This window comes from Paramisgurnus dabryanus, chromosome 4 (genome assembly GCF_030506205.2).
Source record: "Paramisgurnus dabryanus chromosome 4, PD_genome_1.1, whole genome shotgun sequence".
Lineage (NCBI taxonomy): Eukaryota > Metazoa > Chordata > Actinopteri > Cypriniformes > Cobitidae > Paramisgurnus > Paramisgurnus dabryanus.
The window spans coordinates 47914993-47935838 of NC_133340.1; the positions used below are offsets into that span (position 1 = coordinate 47914993).

The following is a 20846-nucleotide window of genomic DNA, read 5'->3' on the forward strand; positions in this document are numbered from 1 at the left end:
GTTGAAGGACGGCCAGTAGATCAGAGGTGTGCCGACTTTCACATATACCGGGACTGGGTCTGTTTGTCTCGTTGTCCTCGGGTCGAGGACGAGACAGGGAGAGAAAAACAAAATCGTATTAGCGTAGCGGCCGTTCATATATATTGAAGTGTCACACAGTGATGTGGTTTAACTCAGCTTAGTTCCAGACAGACTAAATATTGCGGCATAATTATGTTATCCACAGTTGAGGATTTAGCAAATTGGGGGCCCAATGCGAGGATATATATGGTAAATAAGGGTCACCTTCCGATCTTTAAGAGAAAATGAAACCTGACGACCCGTTTGACTAAGGCCTAAAGCCCCACTGTCGTCGTTAATGCAGGTTCAGTGGCAAACGGGTCTATATTGTATACCATTTACAGGACCAGGAGAAAACGCCAAAAAAAAAACAAACATCGCAACCCGACCATACGTGCTAACCCGTTTGACTAAGGCCGGAAGCCCCACTGTCGTCGTTAATGCAGGTTCAGTGGCAAACGGGTCTGTATGGCATACTATTCACAAGACACACGAAAGCGCGAAAAACGCAACCCGACCATACATACCAACCCGTTTGACTAAGGCTGGAGGCCCCACTGTCGTCGTTAATGCAGGTTCAGTGGCAAACGGGTCTGTATGGCATACTATTCATAAGACTTACGATAGCGCCAAAATCGCAACCCGACCATACGTGCCAACCCGTTTGACTAAGGCTGGAGGCCCCACTGTCGTCGTTAATGCAGGTTCAGTGGCAAACGGGTATGTATGGCATACTATTCACAAGACACACGAAAGCGCAAAAAACGCAACCCGACCATACATACCAACCCGTTTGACTAAGGCTGGAGGCCCCACTGTCGTCGTTAATGCAGGTTCAGTGGCAAACGGGTCTGTATGGCATACTATTCACAAGACACACGAAAGCACCAAAATCGCAACCCAACCATACGTGCCAAACCGTTTGACTAAGGCCGGAAGCCCCACTGTCGTCGTTAATGCAGGTTCAGTGGCAAACGGTGGCAAACTATTTAATGCAATTCATTTTAAGTGTTCATGCAGAAAAGGTTTTTATTTATTTATTTGGTTGGTCTGTGTTATGACCGTGAGTGCTTTGTTCCGTGAAAATAACTAGGGATAATCAATAGGCCAGAATTTTGCGACCGTAGTGTGCGTGATGGATTGTATTCTGATAGTAATTCTCTAAGATATGAGGGTGCTAAGCCATTTAAAGCTTTGTAGGTGATTAGTGATATTTTAAATTGGATGCGATATTTAACTGGTAGCCAGTGTAAAGATGCCAGAATTGGGCTTATGTGGTCATACTTTTTAGATCGAGTAAGTACCCTTGCAGAAGCGTTTTGAACTAGCTGAAGCTTGTTGACCTGATTTGAATGGCATCCCCCGAGTAGCGAGTTACAATAGTCTATTCTAGAGGTCATAAAAGCATGAATAAGCTTCTCTGCGTCAGATGTAGACAGTATATGGCGTATTTTTGAGATATTTCTAAGATGGAAGAATGCTGTGCGGCAGACGTTGGCGATATGACTATCAAAGGATAAGTTGCTGTCGAACATCACACCTAAGTTCCTAACCGTGGAAGATGGCACCACAGTACAGCCATCTATGTGCAATTTGTAATCTGACATATTATGTTTGTAGCGATTTGGTTCAATAATAAGTACCTCTGTCTTATTGGAGTTGAGCTTAAGAAAGTTATGTGCCATCCAGTCACTAACATCGCTAATGCAGTCTTTTAGCTTAGAAAACGTGTGTGTTTCGCTGGGATGCGAGGAGATGTAAAGCTGGGTATCATCCGCATAGCAGTGAAAATTTATGTTATGTTTCCTGATAATGTCTCCTAGGGGTAACATGTATAACGAGAACAGGATAGGACCTAAAACTGATCCCTGCGGTACACCGTATTTAACCAGGGAGTGATATGACTCTTCCTCATTTACATAAACAAAGTGATAGCGATTGGTTAGATATGACCTAAACCAGGCTAGCGCCTGACCACTGATACCAACATAGTTTTCTAGTCTATTGAGTAGGATTCTGTGATCTATTGTGTCAAAGGCTGCACTAAGGTCTAGTAATATAAGAATTGAGATTTCACCATGATCGGATGTTAATAGGAGGTCATTTGTAACTCTAAGCAACGCTGTCTCTGTGCTATGGTGGGGCCTGAATCCTGATTGGAACTTTTCATATGTACTATTATTTGTCAAGAATGTGCGTAACTGGCTTGCCACTACCTTTTCTAATATTTTCGAAAGAAAAGGGAGATTTGAGATTGGTCTAAAGTTATTAAGTTCTCATTGGTCAAGCTGTGGTTTTTTAATCAGCGGTTTAATAACTGCTAGTTTGAAAGCTGTTGGAACGTATCCTATTTCTAGCGATGAGTTAAAGATATTTAGAACCGGGGTTGACACTACAGGGAATACTTCTTTAAGTAGTTTTGTGGGAACGGGGTCTAATATACAGGACGATGATTTGGATGATGTGACTAGTTTAGAGAGCTCATCTATTGTAGTAGGTTTAAATGAATCAAGATGTTCGTATGGTAGTCTAGTGTTAAGTGAACTAATGGGTAGAGTGGTGGCTGCCTGGGTAGCTACGATGTTTTCCCTAATAGCCGAAATTTTGTTAGAAAAGAAGTTCATGAAGTCGTTACTATTGTGTTGAAGTTTACTATTGGTTTCTGTTTGTTCTTTGTTTCTAGTCAGTTTCGCAACTGTGCTAAAGAGGAAACGAGGGTTATTATGATTCTCATTCATAAGCTTGCTAAGATATGTAGATCTGGCGGTTTTAATAGCCTGTCTGTAGTGTTTAACACTCTGTTTCCATGCTGCGCGCCATACTTCTAACTTTGTGCTTCTATAATTTCTTTCCATTTTTCTAGCTGCCTTTTTAAGGGCTGCGGTGTGATGGTCATACCATGGAGCTGGCGGTTTTTCTTTGAATCTCTTTTTTCGAATGGGAGCAACGGCATCCAATGTGTTAGAACAGACATTGTTTAGGTTTTCTATTTCAATATCTAGATCGTCACAGTTATCTGCTACATGTTTCATTTGGGACAGGTCTGGAAGAGTGCTTATAAAGCTATCTTTAGTGGTGGAAATTATTGTTCTGGCTAGTCGGTAGCATGTTGTAGATTGAGTGATCCTATCTAGAAGTACAGTGTATGACACAAGGTAATGGTCAGAAACTGCATCACTCTGAGGTGATATTTCGACGTCATTAATATTGAGTCCGAGTGACAGAATTAAGTCTAATGTGTGCTTACGAGTATGCGTTGGCCCTGTCACGTTTTGTCTAATATTGAGAGAATTTAGAACATCTATAAACGCACGTCCTAATGCGTCTTTTGGGTTATCCACATGGACATTAAAATCACCAACAATAAGAGCTTTATCTACAGTGACTACAAGCTCAGATAGGAAATCTGCTATTTCATTAAGGAAATCTGCATGGTGGCCCGGTGGTCTATAGATTGTCGCTAAAGCAAAAGAAAGCTGTTTGTGGTTACGATCAGTTATTTCCATATTTAACAACATTACTTCAAATGATTTAAATTTTAGCTCAGATTTTTGGTTTACTTTAAAAATTGTGTTGTATATTGTAGCTACACCACCCCCTCTCCCCTTTAATCGAGGTTAGTGTTTATAATAATAGTCTTGTGGGGTGGATTCATTTAAACTAATGTAGTCGTCTGCTTTAAGCCAGGTTTCTGTTAAACAGAGTACATCTAAGTTTTGGTCTGTAATTATTTCATTGACAATAGGTTCTTTATTGGTAAGCGATCTAATGTTAAGAAGGCCGCATTTTAACATTCGAGATTCATCTGTTAATGTATTGTTTTCTAATTTTATTTTAATCAGATTTGTACCAGATGTAACAAGCGGTGCCCTGTATTTATTTGTTCGGGGAACAGATACAGTTGAAATGTGCTGATATTTCGGTAAGATTGACTCGAAGTGCTGGGATATAAGTGGTCTTGACATATCACGGCAGCTAACAGATGGACGGTTAAGCCGATCCGTCTGTTTCCTGACCTGGGCCCTGGATAGTCAGACTATAATGCGCATCACTTTTCTCGAAGGGATTATTTCGAACGTTAGAAATGCGCGTTGGTACTTCATTTTCTTAAATAAACATAAAATCAGCCATCGCGTGTGACGTTAAGGGACCTCTTATAGTCCCTTAAATTTTTAAGGGAAAATGGGACTTAAGGACTTTCTAGCAACGCATAGCAGACCCTTAAGGTAATACTTTAGCATTTAAGGGTAAATACTTACTGACAGCCTTACGGTTCACTTAAGGGTTTTTCTTGCAACCCAATTTTTATTAAGGGGACCCTTAACCTTATATTTAAGGGATTTCTTAGCTTAAGGACTTTCATGCAACCGGGCTCTGATCCCCAAATCAGATAAAGATGACAGATTCTTAGATAATCTCCGCCCAATCACTTTACTTAACGACTACAAAATTTTCACGCATGCACGTTTTTGTCAATCAATTGACAAAAAGGACTTTATGGAGTAATTCATTAGGTTCACTCGAGATTTCTTGAAGGAACATCCATTCACAATAATGTAAGACTAGTAATGGACAGTGGCGGCTGGTCAGTATGGGGCGCTGCCCCCTTAAAGGTGGTCAGAGAGGAAAGCTACTTTTACATGTTACCAAAAAGTTAAATATATAGTGCAAATTAAAACAAAATAAAATCATTTAGCTGTACTATTTGACTGTTAGTCATGTTATAATTTATTTAAAAAATAAAATCAAAACTGAGTTTGTTTTGTGTGTGTATTTTAGGTCCAAGGATATCTCCTTTCAAACATGATTAGTAAATGCACAAAACATAAATTAATGATAATTATTTTAATTTACTGACAACCCTAAATCATTTTATGAAACTGGCAGTCCTGGTCCTTCATTCTGATTGGTTGAAACGCATTCTAAGCTGTGATAAAATACCCCGATAACCCCATGGTTCAGACCGCATTACATATTTTTTTAATCATATTTAGAAAATTTCTACAATTGCACAATTAATTGTGATAACTTATCCAGATAACAATAATTATTGTTGAGTTATCTCTTCAATGAAGAGAAAATGCTTCTCTGAGTTTTTTTTTTTACCTCAAATCCATATTTCCGCTATTATCCACTATGTGGCGATCTTACCCAACTTAAACACTGACGCATTCACTAAAAACTCCGTGTTAAGGTTTTGATCATCACTCTGAATCTTATCTCTTATTAAAAGTCCTTCACAAAAATGGAATTATCTCAGCTTTTAGCTCAAAATTTGAGAGGTCATAAGAGAACTAAAAGGTACGATGAATTTGTTGTTGTTTGATAGTGGCGGGTCTGTGCTTTCATATTATATATCATGTTATTATGTTTATTTAAAGAAGAAAATTTTTCTGGAAGGTATTAAACTAAAACTGAGTGGCAACTTTTTTTTAAAATGCTGACGGGGAAATTTAAGCATGCTTCCAAGCATATTTGATCCACACTTCAAGGGTTGCACAATTTAAATGTTAATGTATAAATTAGATGAATGTTGATTTATGAAAATAAACACAACAGTCTTTAATCATATTTTCATTTTGTCTTTGCTGGGTCTGTGTTGCTAGGGAACTGCGCTCTCTTGCAGCCACACTTGATTCTGAGAAACTACTTTGTTTGGTGGAAGAGTAATATTTGTACTAATATAATTACAACTTATATGCTGTGTTTTATTTTATGAAATCCTTCATGAAACTCCGCTTCGCATCGTTTCTAACAACTCCCTTTAGTTGTTATAAAATGCACTGATAACCCACTGCCTCTTATTCCTTTATGAACAACATATTTACAGTTATATTTAATTTGTAGTCTAAATTGCAAGATTGCAAGAAGTGGTTTGCACATCGTGGATAAAATTGTAAAATTAAAAATAACTAAATGATTTCCTTACCTTTCCTTGTGGTTATTGAAATGTTGGATGAAATTTGAGGTTGTGGTGGACGTTTCAGATATTATTGCATTAGAAAAATTGTGCATATGGTGAATCTTTTTATTTACACATTCTAATTCAACAGAGGCGGACGCTACTTAAGTATTTTTACTTTCTACATAAAAGTAAATTTTCAAGTATTCGTATTTTATCAGTGTTTTTTTTTTTTGGAAACATACACTCACCTAAAGGATTATTAGGAACAGGGTGCGATTTGCCGGGGGGGATGCGTGGAATTTCCCCTTTTCTGATCAATGTATCCCTGCCTCTGCTTAATTATTTTTATCCCCGGTGGGGATCAATTTATCCCCCCCTCAAAGTGATCAGTGCTACTACACTAGTGGCGAGACGGATCACAAAACTTATCACGGATTCGTGGTTTGATTAAAGTCAATTTTATTTTCAAATGCGCTACTTTGGCTGGCTCTGATACAACTGCCTCGCAGCCTCTCTGTATTCACCACTCTGCAGACTTGCTCAATGTCCCGCCCACGGCGCTATCTGATTGGTTACACACCCGGTTACACCTCACGAGTTATAGCCTATCAACACACACAGGCAGAGGCGTCATGCCCATTCAAACTGAGGGGGCACGTGCCCCCTTGGTTTTTTGAGCCAAATGGATTTTGCATGCAACCTGAAAATCAAACAAGCGTCCATCAATCGGTAACTTGTCTTTTAATCTGTTTAATATGCACAATATTATTAATTCTGTGCCGCATCCTTGTCACTTTTCAGAGATTTTTGCCGTCATGATAGTTTTTTGAACATGTTACATTACTTTCTGGCGGCAGGCGCTGCAGTCAGAGCAGCCGCAGAAGTCATCAGCGTGAGCGCGCTCACAAGCTTTCATGTGGCTGCTGCATTTGGCTGTCTGAGGAATTAAAACGTGCAAGAAACGCTCACAACATTTTCAAACCCCAGTACGGTAATGTGCAGTTAACCTCCTCTGTGTAAAAAATGTATGGTTTAAAATGTGACCTTATCGACAACGCCAAAGTTCGCCAGAGTTCACGTGGGCGCGGGATCACACATGCTCACATATGAGGTAAAATTTAATGCAAAAATTCGTTCCTCCAATCATTTTATCTAAACATATAGATATCTAAACATCCAGGGCACGAAGCTCCTTTTCCACCACATCCCAAAGATGCTCTATTGGGTTGAGATCTGGTGACTGTGGGGGCCATTTTAGTACAGTGAACTCATTGTCATGTTAAAGAAACTAATTTGAAATTATTCAAGCTTTCTGACATGGTGCATTATCCTGCTGGAAGTAGCCATCAGAGGATGGCTACATGGTGGTCATAAAGGGATAGACATTGGATAGACACTAAGGGGCCTAAAGTGTGCCAAGAAAACATCCCCCACATCATTATACCACCACCACCAGCCTGCACAGTGGTAACAAGGCATAATAGGTTTATGTCCTCATTCTGTTTACGCCAAATCTTGACTCTACAATCTGAATGTCCCAACAGAAATCGAGACTCCCAACAGAAATCGAGACTCATCAGACCAGGCAACATTTTTCCATTCTTCAACTGTCCAATTTTGCTGAGCGCGTGCAAATTGTAGCCTCTATTTTCTATTTGTAGTGGAGATGAGTGGTACCAGGTGGGGTCTTCTGCTGTTGTAGCCCATCCACCTCAAGGTTGTGCGTGTTGTGGCTTCACAAATGCTTTGCTGCATATCTCGTTTTGTAACGAGTGGTTATTTCAGTCAAATTTGCTCTTCTATCAGCTTGAATCAGTCGGCCCATTCTCCTCTGACCTCTAGCATCAACAAGACATTTTTGCCCACAAGACTGCCGCATACTGGATGTTTTTCCCTCTTCACACCATTCTTTGTAAACCCTAGAATGGTTGTGCATGAAAATCCCAGTAACTGAGCAGATTGTGAAATACTTAGACCTGTATGTCTGGCACCAACAACCATGCCACGCTCAAAATTGCTTAAATCACCTTTCTTTCCCAATCTGACATTCAGTTTGGAGTTCAGGAGATTGTCTTGACCAGGACCACACCCCTAAATGCATTGGAGCAACTGCAATGTGATTGATTGATTAGATAATTGCATTAATGAGAAATTGAACAGGTGTTCCTGATAATCCTTTAGGTGAGTGTACATTCCAAAGCATATTATCATAATTTTTATTCCACTACATTTCATAAGTTTTTGGTTTGTATTTAATATTTAAGTACATTAAACATCTAGTATTTTTTTTACTTTTACTTAAGTAAAAAGTACTTATACTTTTACTCAAGAAAAGTAAAAAACACATTTTTTATGTAATCAGGTATTAAATCAATTTTAATATGCAATATAAAAGGAATACACAGTGTGATTATATGCTTTAGAATGCAGTGAAATTTTTTTAGTAAAGTAAATTTTTCCTAAGACAAACACTATGCTTGGAAAATGTAACTAAAATTCTCAAGTAGTGTCCACCTCTGGAATTCAGTGTCTTACAAGCAAAAAGTCCCCCACCTCTGCACAGCTCATTTGCATCTAAAAGGACAAACCCTAAAATGGCACGCTTACACAACGATTACGTATTTCTGGTTACTGTGAGAAAGGTCTATTGCCCGCTTCAATTTGTTCCTGTTATATTGTTGAATATTACGTTGTCTCTAAAAATATAATGTCTGTTCCTACATTTTTGAGCGTGCCCCTTATTTTTTTTATTGGAGCACAAGTGCTCAGAAAATTAACGGTTACAGTAGAGCCTTGGATGGCTGCCATTGTTTTCCCTCACTGGGGACATAGGCACATATAGAGCTTGGATCAGGCCCAACAAATCAAGCCCGACCCTACCCGGGCCCGAGCACGTTGTGTCCGAGCCCGGCCCGGCCTGACACGTTCACTGTAATTATGTGCCCGAGCCTGATTTAAACACGACCATTTATAATATTTGGGCCCTTATAACCAGGGGTGGCGCAAGATTACGCAGTTGCTTTGTATATTATAAAAATACTATTAATAAATGAGCAAAAATTGGCCACTCAATATTAATTATTGATTATTGATTATTTAAATTATCATAATTAAAAATTTTATGTTTAAGCACAACATTCAGCATTCAATCAAATATTCTTCAAGATTAATTATTAATAATATTACTTTAACATTATGGTTATTTCAACATAATATGTGTGTGAGCAAGCAAGATGTGCATTTTTGTAAATTCGGTGAGAGCATGTGTTACGAGCTTTAAATGGTGTAAGTGTGACCGTGGCGTGCCGGTGCCTCCATGTCATTATTATATTGTCTGCTATATTGCTTTTTATGTATTAAACCCAGGCAATTGGTTGTTGAAAAATGTATTAAAATTAAGATACAAATTAGACTAAACGAAATTCACTTTAAAGAAAACCTTCTTCGAAATTTAACAGACTTGAACCTAAATGTGCTTATTTAATGGCTAAAACATGTAGGCTACAGACTCTTTTTGTACAAATTGTAGCACATTCATTTAATTCTGAAATTTGCACATGTAAGTTGAAAGGCATTTGTTTGTGCATAGTAAAACGTATCTGTAACATTTATCAAGTTCATAATTGTGCGTGCATTTATTAATTATTATCTTAATGAATAATATGACAAGGAAGAAGCGTGTAAACGGCGTTGTTTGTTTATTCCGAAATAATTTAATGGATCGTAAATGGATCTGAAATTCCGAATGAAAAAACTTAATGTTTCCATACCTGTGATTTTCCTCCAAACTTGCTCAAAGTTAATTCTCCTGTTTTAATTTTTTTCTTTGCTTCTTCAAGCTCCATGTTGCACTTAAGCTAATACTACAGTGCGCACAGCAGGTGTGATGCGTCACAGGTGCGAGACTGTGAGTGGGAGTGGATGAAACGCTGGGCATAACGTGACATGCTTTATCGAGTCCGGGCTCGGGCAGAGCTCTAAGCTCTAGGCACATATGCTTATGGAACAAACAAAATTCTGTTTTTTTCCTCTGACGGCATTCTTTAGAAGCATAGCTTCTTCATTGGTTAGTGCATTTTGTTGTACAACAACTATTAAGTATTTAGGGTAAACAAAAGAAATCACTTACTACTTAACCTGCGGACAATTGCAGATAAGTGGGGCGTTCCCCCAAGTGAGTGATGTCACATGAAAACTATCAATTAACCACATTTTACTAAATTGTATTTGTTTGAATCCATTTTTTAGATATGCTGATATCATGGTTCATCGTCTGTTAGCGGTGGCTATTAATGCGGACAGCACATACCCTGATTTGATGAACAAACACAGGCAGTCAGCCCTATGCAACAACCTTAACTACAGGCACACAATGGCCCAGTATGCACAGAGAGCCTCTGTGGCATTCCACACTCAGGTAAATGACCAAAACTAACTTTAAAACTAAAACTTTTTTAACTACAGTAATGTTCCTTAACATGGTGTCCGTCTTCTTGACCCTTTAGCTGTTTTTCAAGAATAAGGGAATCATAAATGAAGAAGGATTCATTCTATTTGTAAGAAAAAATGCTATCATCGTCCTCATTACTAAATTTGGATTTGAGGGCACTGTGTTCTTTGAGAACAAGGACAAACCTTATCCTCATCTAAGCTTTGACTCAGAGGTACGTGTGATTTACGTCTGATCAATTTGTGAAATTCATAGCCAGCCTAAATTAGCTTTACAGATCATATTTATCTGATGTTTCTGTATCAACATTTAGGCTGGGTACACACCAAAAGATAATTGGGCTGATTTTGGCCAGATTTCCCCCCTTCCGACAATCCTAGCTATGTCCCTAGTATCGCAATGGTTCTACAGATTATTTTATCAGATTGTCCCTTCGTGTGAGGTGTTTTAAGAGTGTCTGAACCTGCTCGGAACGACGTCTGAGCCACGTCTATTGCGAATCAGAAATCTTGATGTGTGTGGGAAATCCCGGGAATCCTGAGGACAAACGCGAGCACGCTATTGAGATTATCACGTGAAACGAAACCATATCCAATCAGACAGCGAGATAAGGGAAGACACACAAAGGCCGCTTCTCAATCCGTAGGTCGCATTTCCAGGCTGCAAATACATCATCAAGCCTTATTTTAGAATATTAATAGACTATTATTATTAATTGACTATTATTCCTAGTTTATCGTATATTGTTGTAATATACTTATGACTTGCAAATGTAATGCTCAGTTAACTTGAATAAACCAGGTTTCATGACGTATGCAGCCTGCATATGCGACCTCCGCAGGCTACAGCCTTTGGATTGAGAAAAAGTTGATATAGACAGCAGAGATGGAGGATCAGCTTGTTGATTTGTGGCAACAGCAGGAATGTTTATACAACGTGTCTTGTAAAAATTATTCCAAGCACTATCATTGAAATGTCTTCCTGCATATCGTCCGCCATGCTTATTCTGAAGTTTCGCAAGATTTTGTGGGATTTCCTGTGTTCACAGTAGGGATGCATCGATACCGATACTGGTATCGGGTATCGGCCTCGATACCACATTTTCTAAAGTACTCGTACTCGTTAAAAGTCCCCCGATACCAGGGATCGATACCACGGTCTGAGAAATGTCTATGTTTGAGCGGCGAGTAAGGGGTTAATTTTCCCTGTTGTGTTGTCCAAAGAGGCAGAGTTTACAACAAACTGGAAAACTAGTCACTTGTTTTTTTGTTAAATTATATGACTAAAGCTGTTACCTGTAAATTTGAATCATGTTTTTTATTAAGTACTCAGTATCGGTATCGGCAAGTACTGAAATGCAAGTACTCGTACTCGTACTCGTATTCCAAAAAAGTGGTATCGGCGCATCCCTAGTTCACAGTCGAGACTCTGGTTAAAAATCTGTTTGTGTGTTGTGTGCTGTCTTTGACAAATAATGGGACACCACACACTATAGGAGCAAAATGGTTAAATATAGGATTTTTTATCCTCATGTTTGTGGTCTATCACATTTTTTAAATCTTTTAAGATGTAAAAAATATTTTGGTGTGTACCCAGCCTTAGTGATTAATTCCTGCTCTTTTTCTCTCAGAGTCCCACACTAACAGTGGAGGGACACACCTTTCACATGTTTGATAAAGTCAAAGTGACTATCAGCCTTGACGCTTTCAACATCCAGCACCAGAGGATCAGAATGGCACTCATTGAACCAGTGGTATGTTATTTTAAATAATCTTGGCATTTGATTATAAATGGCATGTAAAATAAAATGTATGCCAAACTGTATAATCAAATAAACCATAATTTTGGTAATTTTGTTTGTATTTAGCAGCTTTTTACTGGTGCTAAAACTTATTTTGAAACATTGTTTATTTAACCCTCTGGGGTCCGACCATTTTGGGGCACTGGCAGAGGTTTTGACATGCTTTTACATTTGGTCTTTTTTCAGTTGCTTTAAACATATTAATGGCTAATATCACATAATATTGTATTCAGCACATGTGCTAAAATAATATAAGAAAATTATGTTTATGCCTGGGTAGTAAAACTAAAAAAAACAAAGTTGCTGAAATAAGGCCAAGAAACACATACTAAACATTTTTCTTCACCAACAAAAAAGTACTGGATCTTGAAGAGTTGGGAATTTGCCACAAAAAGATGTAAAAACAATTTTACCCACTCATTGACATGAAACAATATATTGATTTAACTTTTGTAAGACACTTTTTGTTTTGTAAAGGCAATATGCAAAGGGAGGGTCAATGGTCATGAATATTAATGTAATTCACACCTGGAGATAAAGACCCAACCCCCTAATGCCTCAATAGCCGCTTTTGCACTATCGGGCCTGTGCGAGCCAAGGCTTCAAACGGCCTCAAGGAGCCAATAGCCTCCGACCTCCAGATGCGTAGCCAAAATCAAGACGCGTTTGCATTGTCAGGCCAATAGCGTGGCAGCGCTTCAGAAAACCCCGCCCTTAATATGCCTACCTGGATCTAACGTCACACAACTCCGCCTGTTTTACTGTGAGGAAGTCACTTCAATCTGACAGGAGATGGGAGTTAGATCGCATCATCACACAACAAACATAATGAAAATAACTGAGGCAGCTGTTTGCACGGTGAAAGCAAAGATAAGAAGATAGAGATGTTTGCTCCATCCGCGGTTTTACTCTTGAAGTTTATATTGGCTGCAAATGAGCAATCTCACGACGAGAAAATATCAGATAAGCAGTAAATTTTACGAAGTAATTACACATCTGCTCATCTACCTAATGTGGATTAAACTATATACACAATATTTTAAAGAACATAACGACACATGCTGCTCCTGTATTTATTTTAAAATACCGGTATGCACATGTGTCTGTAACACTAGCGTAGCCAGGATTCACAGTGTAGCCGAAAATGCATCTGTTATCAAAATAGACAAACACACTACTACACCAGCTTCAATATATCACCTTTTAATAAGAACAAAAGCTTGTATGGGCCCTATTTTATCAATCTAAGGGCAATGTGCAATAAATCAATAAGAGTCTCATCTCTTATCCCCTTTAAAAGCCAGTTGCGCTGGCGCCATCCCGATTCCCTATTTTGGCGGAATTTGTAAACTAAAAAACTAAGCGGAGGAAGAAGACGACCAGTTTAAGATTGATATTAAAAAATTGCGTTGTTTTTATTTGTAATTAAATTGTTCTTTTTTGGTATTAAAACCTTTAAAAATCGTTTTCTTTCAGTAATTGAAGTAAAAATAGCAGGCTTTTTGCTTTAAATGTATGGATAGCCCAGATGATCAGTGTAATCTCAAAGAACAATTTACAAATATGCAAGAAAAAGTTTGTACTTTAAATTTTTTTTATTTGTAACAAACAGGAGATAAATAATTTACAAACGTGCCGTTTCAGCACTAGAACAGCGCCGTGGGTGTTTTGAAATTTAAGCAAAACATAAAAACGGTTCTCATCTCATCATATCCACAGGTACAAAGTCATCATATATAATAAATCTGTCAGGTAGCATTAAAAAAATTCTAAATAAATGCAATATTTGCATTTGTTTTTTAAACCTTTAATTACTTACCAGGCTACAGGTGAAGCAGCTCTTTACGCCTTCTAACGTCTCATAATCTGTCCTCATTTATGTCCAAGTATAATTCTCTCAATTCTCGCATCCATGTGATAAGCAAATGCGCGTTGTCGTTTTGTTTATAGGCGCATATTACTAACACGCTCATTAAATAACAAAAGCATTATTGTGCCATTGACTTTAGAGCAGGTTTTAGTTGGTCAATGGCGTAGTCTATTTTATTTGCCTCAAAATAGCAATCCACCAACAATGCGCCTGAACACACCTCGATTTTAGACCAGAAGGCTTATGGGCGCAAATGTTATCTGGAAAGACTTTTCTTTTTTTAGCTGCTGAACCAACATCTCATGTTCAGAATCCTCAACGGTGATGTTAAAGGGTGCACCAGCAAGCTGTAATAAAGTCTTCTTACCGAAGGTGTTCGACTAAGGCAATGAAGCAGCGGCAGCTCTCATTATTCCGTACGTGTCAGCCTTAAACCGGGTGTTCATTTCTATAATGTGTGGTGGGGAAGGGTCGAGAAGGCTGTTCGAAATGCGCTATTTATTGCTCTACTATTTACAAAATTAACTTATTCCTTATCATAATAGCAAACAAGAGTTTAAAAAAATATGATTTATTTTCTAGTTCAAGTATAGTGATAATTGCAACATAATTTACTCATTAGGATAACTAATAAGCCTTACTGGATAGGCAGGTGGGTGGGCCAAGGGTGCCCCCCCCCTTATTATAGGGTTGCTGTGATTTCACAAAGTAAGATGTGATCCTGGATCAACCATCAAAGAAGCCCCAAAATACCCTTAACTCAAACCCTAAACATTTTTTATTCCTCAAATTAGTGTGAAACACTGGCAAGTCCAGAAATTTTAAACAGAGGTGAAATAGGGTGGACCTCAATGACTTCTTTCAAATTACATAATTGTACTATATAGAATTGGTTAAATGGATTACATTGAGGTTTTTTTAGTCATAGATCGAATAATTTTCGTATCAGCAAAATAAAATAAGAACAAATTAAGAAATTATGAGCATATATAAAAATAGAAAAGAATAAAGTTACAAATAAAGTTAGATCTAACAGTAGTATTTAGGTACATAAAAAGAATCAAATAAACATTAACACTGTATTTTTTTATATAAATTAAATAAAATTAATCTTTTTAAAGACATAGAAGTGATTTTCCTTTGTTTGCTGTTGTTAAATTAATATGAATGACACAAACATAAGCAGTTAAGAACTGCTACTTTCAGAAACAAAGATCTGATGTCTTTCTTAACTGTTTGCACTCACTTTAAGACATAACAATGTTTTTTATGAGAATAGGGGCCAAGACTGTGGTATTTCGAGATCGTTCTGTGTTTGCATGCTAGGAAACGCGCGTGGCGCGCCTCCGTGTGTCCGCTTATGATTTGAGTATGTGTGTGCGTCATTGTCTGTTCGCACACAAAACAGCTTACTTAAACATTTTGCGCTCAAATAGTTTAAAATCGCTTGCATGTTAACATTTGCAAGGTTTAAAACCACACATGCAAAAGATAAGCTTTCTATAAATAGTTATTTATTTCTGAATGATGCGTATTTGAGCGATTATAAAGAGACTATCATTTAGGCTATTATCATTTATGCGTGATTTCTTCTGCTTTTCCAATAAAATATTTTGTGTTTCTTTTGACTGGGGGACCAGCCTCGCCACTGGTGTGAAATAATAGTTTTGAGAAGATTTAAAAATAAAAAACTAATCCTTAAGATTTCTAAAGATTCTTACCATCAATGAGGTGAAAAAAATCCACAACTCGTCTGTCAATTCCTCCAGAAAACAGCGGAAGGCGCACTTGAGAGTTAATACTTATTTCAGAATGAAATCATTTGAATTAGTTTACTTTGTGGCAACATGAGAATTTTAAATTCATGTAGTATTTTAATTTTGATAAAAACCAGGGGACCCACCAGGGGGTCCCTCAAGGCTTATAGGATGTCCGGGACCCCCCCAGACCCCCTTCAATTCGAACACTGATTATAGTTCTATGGCGATGTAAACACACACATTAAAAGAGGTGTGATATCTTTAATCATGAAAATGTAAATAGTTGGACATCACATGAAACACAAAGTAACTGTCAAATAGCTATTTCAATAATGTTTCAATCAATAAATACTTTTGTCTAAGAACTGCCTCGGATAGCTGAATAGCACTGAAAATAGCTTTACTTGTATCTCAAAAATCAAAATGTTTAAGAAATCAATAAAAAATTTGCTCGTTAAGGATCAACTCTGAATATACACAAGTATTTAAAAAGCTATGTTACAGTGGTTAAGTTAATGATGATTATTTTTACCATTTTGTTGTATCTTAGCATTTATGTGTTTCATTAGGATGTGATCCTTATTAAGCAATAATAGTAAACTGACAAGCAGAATTTTTAATAATAGCGGGGTACTTTATGTAGGCCTACATATGAAGTTTATATCAGTGCACAAACAGGTGTATTAAAAGACATCTCCCTTTGGATTTCAACATCCATGGCTCCTGTCGTCTCATCATCATCATCTTCTTTTCATCCCCTGCTCTTCCATCTGTTGCTATGTCATCTCTCATATCCAAAATAAAAGCTTCTGGATGATAAACTGACAGCTTTACGTTGGCATTTTTTCTGTAAAACGGACACAAAGAATAAACCAGCACATCTGTGACGTTTTGTATAAAGGGTTTGTAAATACACATACAGTATACCCATATATAAAGTTTGCTACATTCATTTGAGTTAAATTAATTTTTTCTAAGTTACCAGAAAATATGGCTATGACTTATATAATAAAACCATGGTTACTTTTTCTAAGGGCTGACTAAAAATATTAAACAGATATGACAATATAACACAAAAAAACAAAATAAACACCCATGTAAGACACTTATGCAATAGTTATTTGTATTGTATTGTACTGCAATAATTTTATTTTGCCATAATCTGACCATCAGTCGCAAGGCCATACAATTTTAAGTTGGCCTTGCAATAGGGTGGACCTGAAGGCCTACATCTAATTTAAAATGAATTTATTTTACAATATAGTACTGGTTAAATGAATTAAATTATGGTTTTTGAGTCATGGGTTGAATAATTTTCAGATAAGCAAAAAATTGATGTGGGAAAATAAAATAAGAACAAATCAAGACATTACAAGCATATAAAATAGAAAAGAACAAAGTTACAAATAAAGTAAGATCTAACAGTATTGATTAGGTTGAAAAAACAGTATCAAATTAACATAACACTGTTTTTATTCTATAAATTAAATATAATTGATCTTTTTAAAGCTATAAAAGTGATTTTCCTTTTGTCTTCTGTAGTTTGATTAACATAATGACTCAAACATATGCATTTCTTATGAGACGAACTGTCCCTTTAACAACGGAGAAGCGATCACTGACACATGATCAACTGCTCACTTATAATAAACGACTGTTTTTATGAGAATACTTGCAGAGACTGTGGTATTACAATATAGTATGTGTGTATATCTCCTGTCAAGCCCAAAAAAATATGCGTTTGCTTTGCGTGATTTTTGAAACGCGCGTTGGGCGTGGGCTTTTGAGTTTGTGCGTGTATGCGCACTGAAAACAGTTCACTTTAGCATCTTTGTCGCTCAAATAGTCTAAAATCGCTTAAATGTTACTGTAAACTTTCTTATTAGCAGTATTAATAATAGTATGTTCTTATTACAGCATTTCATGCAATATTTTGCAGTTTCACCATATTTACATTTAAGTACTTACAGCCGTAGACCAATGACTTACAAGCGAGGAGTACGTCCATAATTCGTTCCAATCCATTCCAACAAAAATATTTTAGGTCACTTTGCAGTGTCAGTCTGTGTAGATATGTTGTTTTAATTGGTTGATGCCTTACAATTCCACAATGATAGTTTTACAGCGTTTTGTGTTGACTTTACGTCCCGAAGGCAGTCGCTCTACGCATCTTCAACAAGCTTGTATGACGAAGAACACAGAAATGCAGATGACATCACAGTACCACGAGAGCCGTTCGAAAGCAGACTTCCTTATGGCTTCTCGATTCACTCTCGTAATACTTTGATGTCACCTGCCTGCCTGTCGGGTTTTGCAACGCAGCATGAACTCAAACAAATCTAATGTGTGGGATACATGTTGGATGACAGCGAAGGGCGCGTCTACAAACAACGCGCGCATCCCCCCCCAAAAAAAATGTTTTCTCATTGAATCTACATGATTCACGTGGGTCACCTTTTTTGGCTTCAAAACGGCGAATTTCGCCGAAAGGTGAGGGATTTTCATGCCTGAAACGTCATGTGGCTCATGTTACTATACTGTATACCTTTAAGTCCAAAAAGTGTGAATATGTCTTTCCACTTCATGGTTTTGTACTAATGAGAGGGATGCAGACCTGTAAGAAAGTTAAACAGCTGTTAGCATATTTCTACAGAAGTACCACATAAGCCTATATACATAACTGATGGGTAAATATCACTGATAGCACTCAATTCAGATAAACTATTATGTACATTAACTACATTCAGAACATCTCCTAAGATGAACATCTGCAGTGCTTAGTTATTTATGTTTTCAGATGCCCATTGCCTGATTGTTTATAGCTTCTGTTTTAACAATGTTTTAATGTGTGTGTTTCTGTAAGGGTGCATTCACACCAGACGTGTTTACATGTTAAGTCAATGCAAAGACGCAAATAGGCCTCCTGCGGCGCGGTAAGTGTGGAAGGCGCATTCCACATACATTGAACGTTGTCGCGTGATCTGCACAAGTTGAATAATCTGAATTTTGGTAGATATTCGCGCCGCGTTGACCAATCAGGAGCTAAATGCAGGCGCGTAAATGTCTCGAATGACTAGAATTTCACTCGTGAATGAAGAGAGTAAACTCAAAATTTTCAAGTATCAAACTACATCAAAATAACTTGTTTTTGTTGCCTCTTCCGCGGCTGGTGTGAACGCACAGTAAGTGCATATAAACTGTTTCTAAAACATATAGCATTGCGTCCACGTGCACGAGTCCTCGTGTCTCCTCGCGCGTAAACAATGTGGTGCTTTGTTAACAATGTGGTTTACCAAATGAATAGCGGGTTCTGCCGGTGGGCATGACCTCATTACAAATATTGAGGTCAGCCTGGAAAAACGGTACTCTCTTTACTTCAGTACAGATTATATAAACGGGCAATATTTGCTTTTGATTATAATTTTTTTGTCTAAAAGTACATATTTCTAAAGGTACAAAGTATTCACAGAGTTTCAGTTAACTTTTATAAAGTGTTTTGAGAGACAGCTGGGGGAGACAAAGATGTCTAAATGCGCACCCTGTTTATTTTCTTATACTTCACAAAAACACAAAGATTTGTTGTCATTGTGAATGTACACAAATTAAAGCAGACCCATTGCAGTTTAAAATGATGTATAACATGTAAGTGTATGATTATTAATGATGGAGTATTTTAAGTTGATTCTGCTTCGATGAGGAGAAAACACGTCAAAACGCGGCGCCGCGTTTTTGAACCCCAGAGTGTTAAAATATTTGAAGTACTTACGGAACATTCACACGGGCCGTAAGCGTTAACGCTTGACAGAAGGCTTGTCTGAAGTGTGGCCAACAGCCAATCACAGTGGCCGCAATACATGCTCCGGTCTTCCATAAACATAATTGGCTGGCTCAGTCTAGGTTATTTGCATAAGGTAATCTGATTGGCTGACGCACGCGTTGCCGCTTGAAAAGTTGAAAAATGTTCAACTTCTGCCGCGAGCAATGGCAGTGACGCGACGCCGACGGATCCACAATTCAGTCCGGCAACGCATGATGCCACCCATTGAAAGTGAATGGGAACAGTTAACACTTACGCCCCATGTGAATGCACCATTAGTGTACAGAGTCCCATCGTACAGAGTCAAATCTTAATAGCCGTTATAGATGGAGGACATGTTTAAAGCTCTGGCAAGATTTTGATAGTTTGTATAGGCATTGACCATTAATAACAAAAAGAAAATGTTATTGTTTAAAATGTAGTGGTTGATTTGGATGTAAAGTTCTGTTTTATGTGTTTTGTCACTTTCAGATCCCTGGGATTAGTGTATCTTTGCCCGAGACTGAACCAGAGGCCAAAAAACTCAAGCTGAACTGCTAACACCTCATCTTGCTACTCAAAGAAAAATTTTAATTGGCTATACGTAACCAGAAAAGCTGTTTCTGTTCATAGTTTTTTCACAGGAACCCTGAAATATAGTTAAACATGACTTTACTTGAAATGTACTTGTACTACATTCTAATGAAGCCATTCCCTGCAGTGCACTATAGAATTCAAGTATGTTCTGGTTTTGTCATCTCTGCATGATGGATCAGCAGTTTATTGTCAGTAAAGAAATAAAAAATAAATGTAGTTTTTCTTAAAAAAATTGAAAAGTTTTCCAATAAAAACAATTATTTAGGGCCCGAGCACCGAGGAGCAGGCCAGAATGGCCTGCACCGAAAGGTGCGAAGCCCTATTGTTTTTGCTCGGATTATTATTAGGGCTCGAGCACCGAGGAGCAGGCCAGAATGGCCTGCACCGAAAGGTGCGAAGCCCTATTGTTTTTGCTCGGATTATTATTAGGGCCCGAGCACCGAGGAGCAGGCCAGAATGGCCTGCACCGTAGGTGCGAAGCCCTATTGTTTTTGCTCGGATTATTATTAGGGCCCGAGCACCGAGGAGCAGGCCAGAATGGCCTGCACCGAAAGGTGCGAAGCCCTATTGTTTTTGCTCGGATTTATTATTAGGGCCCGAGCACCGA

General features: G+C 37.9%; 1 protein-coding gene across 1 annotated transcript in view; it reads left to right on the plus strand.

The window, feature by feature from the left end:
• The window catches only part of dis3 (DIS3 exosome endoribonuclease and 3'-5' exoribonuclease), a 250698-nt gene extending 230232 nt beyond the window's left edge, over positions 1-20466 (plus strand). The window contains exons 18-21 of the mRNA XM_065254845.2: positions 10214-10382; positions 10471-10629; positions 12046-12168; positions 20135-20466. Of these exons, the coding sequence (XP_065110917.1) occupies positions 10214-10382; positions 10471-10629; positions 12046-12168; positions 20135-20203 (520 nt within the window). The 3' untranslated portion in view covers positions 20204-20466. The remainder of the gene's footprint in view (positions 1-10213; positions 10383-10470; positions 10630-12045; positions 12169-20134) is intronic.
• The last annotated feature ends 380 nt before the right edge of the window (positions 20467-20846 follow it).